The 11025-nt window shown below is 42.1% G+C and overlaps 1 protein-coding gene across 2 annotated transcripts; it reads left to right on the plus strand.

The window, feature by feature from the left end:
• The first annotated feature begins 1334 nt into the window (after positions 1-1334).
• On the plus strand, positions 1335-10356 carry nrros (negative regulator of reactive oxygen species). Of its 2 annotated transcripts, none has more exons than XM_080417374.1 (3): positions 1335-1683; positions 4039-4147; positions 6090-10356. In XM_080417374.1, the coding sequence occupies exons 2-3, from the start codon at positions 4052-4054 to the stop codon at positions 8046-8048; spliced, it is 2055 nt and encodes a 684-aa protein (XP_080273500.1). In that variant the 5' UTR covers positions 1335-1683; positions 4039-4051; the 3' UTR covers positions 8049-10356. The 2 variants fall into 2 exon arrangements, with proteins under 2 accessions (XP_080273500.1, XP_080273501.1); XM_080417375.1 differs by having other exon boundaries at positions 1335-1678.
• Positions 10357-11025: the final 669 nt, after the last annotated feature.

Below are 11025 nucleotides of genomic sequence, written 5' to 3' on the forward strand. Positions count from 1 at the left end.
GAGTGGAAGTAACATGATAACTGTAGTAATTAATAACATTAAAGTGATAATAATGTGGGGGAAAAGAGCTGTCTGGAAGAATACAGTTAGCTTGTGAGAACACAAGTCTTATTCATTCAAGTCACTGGATGAGCAACGGAGAGAGAGGGAGAGAGAGAGAGAGAGAGAGAGAGAGAGAGAGAGAGAGAGAGAGAGAAAGAGACAGAGACAGAGAGAGAGAGAGGCATGCAGAGAGAGGCAGAGAAAGAGAGAGAAGCACAGATAGAGGGGGGTGAGCGGTGATGGATGGGTTGTTTATTTGTGATGTGAGAAATATATACACAACACAGGCACACAATCCATCACAATGTGCTCTCATGTTATCACAAGTGAGATTTTACCAATATACTCTGTTGACCAGAGTCCTTTCGCCTCCCTCTACGCCATCGGCTATTTTAGGCAAATATATTTTTTTAATTTAATACTTTATTAACAGTTTGCAAGTAGTACAGAGGTACGATTTTACAATGATTGCTAAAAGGATAACACAAAAAGCCCTAGGGGCTTGGTTTCCATTGTGGTCCTGTGCCACCTAATATATATATGTGTGTGTGTGTGTGTGTGTGTGTGTGTGTGTGTGTGTGTGTGTGTGTGTGTGTGTGTGCGTGTGTGCGTGTGCGCGTGTGCGCGTGTGTGTGTGTGTGTGTGTGTGTGTGTGTGTGTGTGTGTGTGTGTGTGTGTGTGTGTGTTTGAGCAGCGATTCTCAACTCAACCCCTAGAGGTCCTTGGGGCGGGGGTCCTAAGCAAAATTATTTATAGTTAATCCTCACCATTGTTACAAGTAGCCTAAATACATCTAGATAACTTAATGGCTATTTTGATCATTTGGCATCTGGCAATGAGAAGGTTCCCCTCGCCCTGTCAATGTCCCTGAGCAAAACACTTGATCCCTATAACTGAAGTAGCCTAGGCTACCTACCCACTTACCCCTTAATAGTCATCATGTCAGACAATTTAAAAAATGTGTTATAGATTGGGGCACCCATAGATAGATCAGGATATCAGTGGCCTAGAGCTGCATAATGGTGAGGATAATTGAAATTGGAACGGTTGAGAATCACTAGGTAGCTTAGAGTGATAATATTGGTAGGCAGAGAGTGAAGCAGGAGCAACGCAGGAAGGGTGTGATCGTTATAAGTGGTTTCCTCTCTAGTAAGTCGGCTCATCAAAACCCAGAAGCCAAACCCGGGGGTGTGTTCTCGTTGGCTTTTGTGGTATAGAGAGCGCTTCTTGCACAGCATGCAATCCTGACCGTCACACACTAACACTACACACACACACACACCCATCCTTCACACTAGGACCGAATGTCCGGGGCTTTGGAGACGAGTTGGAGAGTTTCAACTTTCATACCGGTTTATTCTCACGCTATACTAGATGCTTTTTAGAATTGATGAGTGCGTCCATGTGACTTGCTTTCCGTTATAGTGACTGCCTGCTTCCGCCACTAGAATAAAAAGACACATCGAGAGAGAGAGAGAGAGAGAGAGAGAGAGAGAGAGAGAGAGAGAGAGAGAGAGAGAGAGAGAGAGAGAGAGAGAGAGAGACACTCCGTTATCCTGACAGCTCTGCTGCAACCAGCGATATGGTCTGGCCATTGACCGCCAGTGGCTTGGGATCACCACACCAAACCACCTGAGTAAGGTAGGGATGCTGCTGTGCACCTGCAGTGCCTTGCATTGTGTGTTACGGTAGGCTATATGCATTTAATAGCAGGCTTGTGTGTAGTCAGCCTGGTGGAAAAAAAGTAAGCTGCACTTTATAGTAAGTAGCCTTTAGCCTATAGAAGATGACTTGCGCTTTGCATCATGATGGTTTCGCTCTTGAACTTGAACTCAGTTAACTCTTGTCTGTCTATGTTTGTTCTGGTTGAGGAGCCATATGGCAGTTGATTCTTTTTTGGCCGCGGACCCCCAGATGAGAAGATTTGTGTTTAAATTTGTATTTATTTTTTCAAAAATAGCAGATGTACAAGCTCGCAGTGTGCCATGAATTGACATGCTGTGAGCTTGTAGATCTGCTATTTTTGAACATTTTTGTTGGGACAACATTTTTCAAACACTTCGACAAATCAACATTTTCCAGAAGTGTTCAAAAATAGCTGTACAAGCTTGCAGCATGTGCTGTGAGCTTGTAGATCTGCTATTTTTGAATAACCAACATACAAATGGTTATGGTGGTTAAAATAATTGTGACGCTATATTGATTACTTTTGCTGGGGTTTGGGGACCCCCTGGAACCCCTCCAAGGACCCCTGGGGGTCCTTGGACCCCACTTACCAATGGCCTATGGCAAATGCACATTGATCAACTGTTTAAATGTTATAGAAACAGAAAATGTTGCATAGGCTTATCTTAGTGCTGTCTTTGATATACTGTAAATATAAAAAAAATTGCCTAAAGGCTTTTGGGCTTTACCTACTATAAACAGGAATAATTCTGAATAGGGGTACTTTGATGATGTAGGCTACTTTGAATTACATGTAGGCCTATTAAGTCTCAGATAAAGCACTTAATCAGACATGTTAAATAACACATTAGCTGTAATTACACAGTAATGATTGAATTGGTGTTAGTCTATCCTACCGGGAGTTATAGGGCCATAAGAGGCCCGCCACGGGTGCGAGAATTGCTGTGGACCCCCAGTGTTCCCAGAATGGAGAAGGCCTATTAGAAATATAGATTCCTCATAGCCTACAGAAAACCATTCGACTACCGTTGTCATTATAATGGCAAATAATATCTAGCAGCCTATCTCCTCTCTTAATTTATTAGAGAGGTTGTAGGGCACAGTTTTTTATTATTGTTATTATTATATATTAATTGTTTTACATTCCCTCATCCCCACTGGACTTCCATGCCTGGTGTGCTTTGCATTAATTGATGTCATCAAGGCCTAGTCAAAATTACACTGGCTTTGTAGAACAACTGGCCTTTTACACATAAAATTTCATTTTGACCTATCAACTTATAGGGCCTATAATGAAAGTGAAGGGTAGCCTATGATAATAATCAGAAGAAGGAAAATGATGATGATGAATGTTCAGAATTGACACCATGATGGAAGTGGCAGGGGTTTTATAAGAAACATGTTAAGTCCATGACAATAGCAAAACCAAGGGGTTCAGCCTGAGAATCCCGGTGCCAACTGGGCCCCACCCGCCACGTGTCTGGCCCGGGTTCCACTGCCACCAGCTCTAGTCTTTGTTATAGCTATGTCTGGCTTTAAATAATGACCCTTGGTTTCATAATTCAAAAAACACCTAGTCAAATATCTGATTCTGCTTGATATTTTGTGTCACTATTAGCTGTGCTTTTAGTAGTGATGTGAATGTGACCCTCCAAAACGTTTAGAGTATGCTATGAACTTGTGTCACACTAGGCCTTAAGATAATGACTAGTTTTCATTAATTTCTTAAACACAAAGTTGAAAGAAGATAATGTATTTGTCCCTAATGGGGAAATATTAGTCAAAGGTTTAATTAAATGTCACATTTGTTTCATGTGCACTGACCACTGATAGCTTAGGTGATGTGGTGAACAATTATGTTTGGATTAAGGTAATTAATGAGCTGTGGAATCAGACCCTTATTTTATTGCCGTTTTTCCTTCATTAGTAGCAGCTTAATTAAATGTAAATCTTAGTGCAAATTCAGTCTGTTAATCATCTTTATAGTTTGAATTAAAATGTAGCTGTTAAGTTAACTAAAGTACTGTTGTGGCAGTAGAAGTTTGATACATCACTGTGTCATGTAGTTTAGCCATTAAACTTCTGGTTAGAATGACAATAACAGTTCATATTAATGATGGCCATTAATTTGTATTGGCACTGACGCTATTAATAAATGTTGTCAGTGGTGCTTGAATGGATTAAACACTGAATCCCCGAAATGCACTCAAGTAAAAAAAGATACATTTTCCGTGTCCTCCTACTCAGGGACAAATAGCTGTTGTCAATTCTGCATTAACAGCCTCTCTATTTCCTTTCCCTTTTGGACAGCGAGGATGTTAAGATGCCAATCCACGGGCTCACCCTGATCTGCCTCTTACCCGTGTGCAGCATCCTGATGCCCGCCTCCGGTCTACCACAGCACAACCTCTGCCAGCTGGTGAGGTCTCTTTAATCCACCAAGTTAGACAGCTCTTCTTATTTTCTCCCATGCAGATGCTGTGATAGTGTCAATAAGAATGTTGTCATTTTACAGCGTGGTTCTGCTGCAGGAGGTTAGCCGTCTAGGAAACTAACATTTTAAATATATTTGAGTAATGTTTATGATAATTACATTCTTTTATTTTCTTTGGTAGGAACAGAGAATTTGTTTAAGGTTTTATTATCACTTGATTGATATTTACAACATCATGTTACATTCTTCTCGTGTACATTAGGTCTATATGTGGACATCTTTTCTGTAAAAAAAAAACAGCATTATAACATGATTGATGGTGGCATCAATACATATTATGGTTTGTTACATGGCTTGGTTGAATGCTTGATTCTGATTGATCAATCACTGAATTCAGCTGTGTGTTATTTCTGAATAATGAGCGATGAGCTCAATAACAGACAGCTGTCTAATCAAAGACTCAGAGCACCTGTTGCGCTGCTTGATTTTGAGCTGTATCCAACATGACAGCCATGTATGAAAACACACAATTTCATGTAGGCTACAGCTAAACGTTGCTCTCAAGAATGTTTTTGAAAACATTTGAAGCGAGAAATAGACGATGCAGTAACCGAAAATATGATTTTGATTTTGATTTTGATCAACACTTCCTTGTTTTCCGAGCCGACCGTGTCCGCTCAGTGCAACACTTATGGAATACTTTCATTATCGTAAGCATTTTGTTGTTACTTTTGGGTCAATTTATATGTTTAATTATTAAGTAGCCGTGTAATAAGCTGGATAATTGACGGCCAGTGACGGCCAACTGACGGCCTAATCACTCTGTCGGGTTGTATTTCTCAACAATGACCGACTGGCCGTCAATTATCCCTTACATTTTCACAGTTTCTGCCATATTGTATACATAAACAGGCCATTTTCCTTTGAATGGCTTTATTTATTCAAAATCACTGAAATTACTGAATTTATTTGAATAACTGATATGATTCAATGTTTACTAAACATCATTGCGCAGTTTCTAAGTCATGGACGTTTGAATTTTATTCGTAAATCAATCTTTTCACTACGGACCATGTTCGGCTAGACTTTTCAAGTTAATCTGCACTTTAAAATGCATTAAAATGCAACAATAATTTGATTGAAAAGTTCTATTGTGGTTATAAAAAGTGAAGGAACCACAGCCCAGTGAGTGATTACACATGTCTTAATAGCTACAGTATGCCTCCACCAGCGACAGCCTTGTTTCAGGGTTGTCTGTCCATACGTTGTTGCTGAGATATTGCGTTCACAATGTTGTAAGTGAGGGAGGGAGGGACAGATGTCCGTCCATCTGGCACAAGTGGCCACTTGGACTCAAGGATGAACTGATTAGAAGTTCAAAGGTCAAGGTCACTGACCTCACAAAACACGCTCATTAAATTTCTTCCAAGTCGTCGTCTTTACAGACACGGATGTAAATGGCAACTGAACATGTGGTTGGAGGCATGCAACCGCGATGTGGTATTTCTAGTTTTATCAGCTAATTGAAGACCAGTTCTTGTAAGTTGATCAAAGAATACTGCATTATTTTATGTTTGATCAGTTCTGTTGATGGGACAGAACAGTTTCTTCAATCATAAAGTTGATGGAAACTTGCAGACAAGGACTTTTTTTTTCTTTCTTCGACCATTGCAAAATCAATAATCCAACTGAACAGCCATTGTATGCATAATCTCTCAAGACAGATTCAGCAGAAACACTTTTTTTCAGCAGAACTGGATGCATTAGTTTGTGGGGAGGGAGCACAGTGTTACCACAGTTGCTAAGATAAAATCAAAGCTGAGCTGCAAACAAACAAACTTCAAATAAGGGGTATGTCTCACATACACGCACGCAAACACACATATGCATACATACATTGAAACTATGTTGTCTATTTTAATTGCAGATCCAAAGAACAGCTCTTTGCAATCATGGCATGCTGTCCTCTGTGCCCTCTGGCCTTCCAGACAACATAGAGGATCTACAGCTCAACCATAACTCTATCAAGACTTTACCAGAACATTCTCTCATCCACTACCGCTCTTTAGAAACCCTGAGCTTGGCTGGCAATCACTTGGAGACGTTAGAATCAGGTGCCTTTCATGGTTCTCCACAAATAGAGTGTCTTAATCTAGCGGAGAACAGTCTTCACGTCGGATACCAGGAGACCGGCGATGCCCTGCTGAGACTGCCGCGGCTCAGGGTTCTGGATCTGTCTCAGAATGAGCTCGACGACAACATGGCGTCGGTTCTCCTCCAGAACCTGACATCCTTGGAGTACCTCAACCTCTCCAGAAATGTCCTGCTGAGGCTGGACGAAAGCTCCTTCCAGGGCCTTCACCAGCTCAAAGAACTGGACCTGCAGGGGAACATGCTGTTTGAGATCGACCATGCCTTTGACAGCGTGCCTCGGCTACAGCGGCTCAACCTGGCCTTCAACTACCTGCCGTGCCTGATGGACTTCGACATGACACAGCTGGTGGTCCTGAACGCCAGCCACAACTCTATCGAGTGGTTCATCGCCAGGCAGGACCTGGCGGACACGTTCCACTTAGAGACGCTGGACCTGACTGACAACAAGCTCATCTTCTTCCCTTTCCTGCCCAGCCGGAGTCGCCTGCGAAACCTCCACTTGTCCCACAACAGCATCCGCTTTTACGAGCACCTGGCGGACAATGCCACCTTCGCGAACTGGACCACGAGCGTCAATTACTACAACCTGAGGGGCAACGTGAGCAACGTGACGGCCGACTTGTGGGACGACGGCCTCACCGGTGACATATCCTCTCTGGACGTTCTGGATCTGAGCGTGAACCAAATAGACTACTTCCCCGGAGGGTTCCTCAGCAAAATGCCAGCTCTGTCCAGACTACGGATGTATTCGAACTGTTTGGAAGCCCTGCATCTGACTTTGGGCGAGTTTTCCGACAGCTTGTATGAGTTGGACGTAAGCAACAATAGGCTGCAAGAGATTGTAGCGGACCAAAGTGCACTCGGAGTGTTCGGAAATCTGACATACCTGAACCTAAGCCTGAACGATCTGAGGTTGTTACCCTCCAGAGTGTTTTCATCTCTACCAAGCCTTCGATCAGTGGATCTCAGCTACAACCCTGAACTTGGTGTTTGTCCAGACGGAGATAGTGGAAGTAATACCTCAGATTGCGTCGTGTGGAAACACGTCAGCTCCTTAAGACAGCTGTACCTTAAAGGATGCGGATTGGAGAGGCTGTCGTCGTCTGCGTTCACAGGGATGTCGCTAACTCACTTGGAACTGTCCGACAACACTGGACTCGACATCAAATCTCAGTCAATACAAATTCTCAGTAGGACTTTACAGCATCTTGGCTTAGGAAATACAGACACACAACTGTTTGACTTCTCCCCATTCCATAGGTTGAAGTATTTAAATCTTTCTAATAACTCTCTTACTAATTTCCCTCCCTCCCTGTTAAATACTGACCTTCAAGTGCTGGACTTGAGGGATAACAAACTCTCCACTATTCCCTCAGGCCATGCTAACATATTAGCTCCAAAACTTACGATGGTTTTCCTTACTGGTAACCTGTTCAACTGTTGCCAAATGGAATGGAACAAGACATTTGAAAGGACAGAGACAATCAATTTGGTTGACATTTCAAATATTCTGTGTGAGGATCTCTTCAAAAGAACACACAGAGTAGTGGAACGTTTACCACCACTTTCATGTGGGCATGAGGAGGGTGAATCAATTATCTGGTACTTTCTACTAGCGGTACCCGTTTTTTTGTCTTTTCTGGGCATTTCAGTAATTTTCTGTCTGACCTTTAAGCCCAAACTGCTACGAAAAACCATCAAAAAGAAATGTTTTAAGCCCACACCATACTAATAAATACAAATAGAAGATGCTTTGTGAATACCATGTAGAAATTATTTTTAAGTTGCAAGTAAAAAGAAGAAAATGTATTGTAAAGCTGTGTTAAGTCCATAATAGTTTCTTTCCGGCCCTCAATCACTGTTAAAGTCTCAAAGGGAACACACACACATACGCATGCACGCACGCACATACATACGCACGCACGCACGCACGCACGCACGCACGCACGCACGCACGCACGCACGCACGCAACACACACACACACACACACACACAGGCGTGCAATCGATGCTGAATTATCAATATCCAAATGCGAAACTAACCAAGAACCGTGAATTTAGTCTCTTGTAAAGTGATAGTGATAGCAGGATTACTAACAAATGACACACAATATAGTACTTATCAAAGTCATAATCATAATAAAACTGATCTGACGTACAGTAGATCAGTTGAGTTTATATATTGTTGTTGTGCATCGTGATGCAAAGTGTGGTTCTAACCAAACCTTACGCCCTGATGTGAAAATGTGACTCCACTCTTCGATTGTCTTGTGGGACATTATGTGTGGGAGTGTGCATGCATGCGTGCGTGCACGCACACGTGTGTGTTGGCCCCATGGTTTGGGTGTGTGCACACACATATGCAGAAGTTGTGTGATGCAAGTTGCTATAAGCAGCAGAGGAAACTTGAAATTTCCTGTTTTGCAGCAACTGCCCAGTTCTGTATCTCAGAGAGGAGGGGTTTGCGGTTTCCTTCTCAATGGTGAGAAACAGCTGCAACATGGGCGCATTGACAAGAAGTCCCATTGAGTCAATACCTATGGGTATGGATCGGTTCATTAAGGCTAGCTTACCAAACAAAACTGTCATTCTGCACTTGCTTACGACAGTGGTTGTGTGGCTCAAACTTTTCCATGTCAAGGACCCCCATTTGTTATGAAAAAAATAATATATACATATATTTTAATAGCAGATCTACAAGCTCACAACGTGCCACATCGCAGTGCGTTGTGAGCTTGTAGATCACAATATATATAGGGTTACAGTATATATAGGGTTAAAGTTGTTAAACTGATTTTGACACTTTATTAACTAATTTAGCTGGGGACCCCCTGGAATCCCCTCAAGGACCCCTAGGGGTTCCCAGACCCCACCTTGAGAATCAGTGGCTTACAACACCATGATGCGCCACCAAAAGTTAAGCCAAAATCAACTTATCAAACATCATTGTACATCATGTGCTTTGTGAGAACATAAGAGGCCTGCATAGTCACTTCACTTGCTACAGTACTGTACAGGTTGGAATCATGAGGATGCCAGCTTGAGAAAGAGGGAGAGATAAACATTTATCGATCCCTGTGGGAATATTCAGGTGTTAATAGCGGAAGAGTTTCCCCACTGAGGTTGCACTGACTTGACGGATCCCTGCGTGAAGCTGTGCCTGCTGGCTTGCTCTGATCAGTGCACAGACCTAAACCAAGGTAACCATAATACCGCTGTGGTGATGCTCTGGTGTCGGTGGTGCTCTGGCGGTGGTGGTTGGAACAGAGAGAGAAAGATAAACCGGAGAGGAGCCTCGCTGAAGCTTGGAGCCACAGCTACAGCGCAATTGCATTCTTGCCATTGTAAATAAGGTTTTACACAGTGATTTGTTATGCCTGGCCAGAGTTATGAGCATGTCGGTAAGTAGGCTGTGTCCAGATGTATTGATTAGCAGTGAGGTTGAGATATAATGATGCAGTCAAACTTTCACATAAGTCAAATATTTATTATCTAGCACAGGGGTTACCAAACCTTTCCATGCCAAGGACCCCCAAATAGCCATAGCCTCTGGCTGCGGCCCCCTTTTGTGAAACGCGTTGTGAGCTTGTAGATCTATTATTTACGAAATCTTGACACTACATAAAGAGAACCTCACAAAATGTCCATTGAACTCAACACGGATGAGGGCCGCCATGTAGTGAGGTGCTGTACCTTCTTGATAATGGTTTTAGATCCTCATCAACAGAATCATAGAACATTACATACTATAATCTAACATTGTACACAGAGATAAAAGTGTTATGGTCAACCCAAGCTATACAAAAAACATTTTATGTATGTTCAATAACGTGTCTTTCTCCAAGTATAGGAGTATTTTTCCTCATCTGATCAATTAAATCCATATCAACATCATTAAAGCCGTGGACAATGCACACTTTATTTGTTTTTTTGGTATATATCAGTAAGTCTATTAACCACTAACAGTAAGCCCTATTTTATACTTCGTTCCACAATGATGCCATGCAAGAATATTGACAAATTGTGAAAATAACTGATCTACAAGCTCACAGTTGGTAGCTTTTAGATCTGCTACTTTCACTATTTGTAAAGGTTTTTGAAATGTTTTGAAACACTTTGCCTATGACATGCCCAAAATACTAATCAATTGTTTTATTGCATTATAGATTAGTTCTAATAATCTATTAAAAGCCATCAGTTTGATTTATCGTCAAGTGTTTGAGTAATAATTCTAGTAGGATGTGGAACGTTAAAACCGGGAGGATGTGGAGGCTATTTCTGTCATGCACCCCAGTGAGATATATTGTGTTAAGGTTGATATTTTTGGGAAGGAACTGCACAGGGCCCCTTCATGCCATGTGAGGCTGAGTAACAGCCAGCTTCTTAGGACATTAACAGGCTGCACGCGGAGCCCCACTTCCACTTAACCCCTTCCGCTCACACCATGGCCTGGAGTGTGACACAGATGCCGAGATGATGGCTTGGCAACAACATTTCTTTCTATGGCTTATGCTGTAATTCATTTAACACATTGGGTTGGGTTCTAGATTTCAACAGTAACCTAATACATTGTTGTACAATGTTGTGGCACAACAAAAAATATTGTCGTTAACCCAAGCCAAGCCATCAAAGTGATATTCTAATACAATGAGATACCAGGGTTGTGGCTCTTTCGGAGCGGGAACTTTGGGGGGGTAACATACATTCAC

This window comes from Gymnoscopelus braueri, assembly GCF_963280865.1.
Source record: "Gymnoscopelus braueri genome assembly, chromosome: 21".
Classification (NCBI taxonomy): Eukaryota; Metazoa; Chordata; class Actinopteri; order Myctophiformes; family Myctophidae; genus Gymnoscopelus; species Gymnoscopelus braueri.

What these genes read in the sequence shown, in the direction of transcription:
- nrros (XM_080417374.1), top strand. Translation starts at nt 4,052, where the DNA reads ATGCCAATCCACGGGCTCACCCTGATCTGCCTCTTACCCGTGTGCAGC. An exon ending in AGCACAACCTCTGCCAGCTG is followed by an intron (nt 4,148 to 6,089) that starts GTGAGGTCTCTT and finishes TTTTAATTGCAG; the next exon opens with ATCCAAAGAACAGCTCTTTG.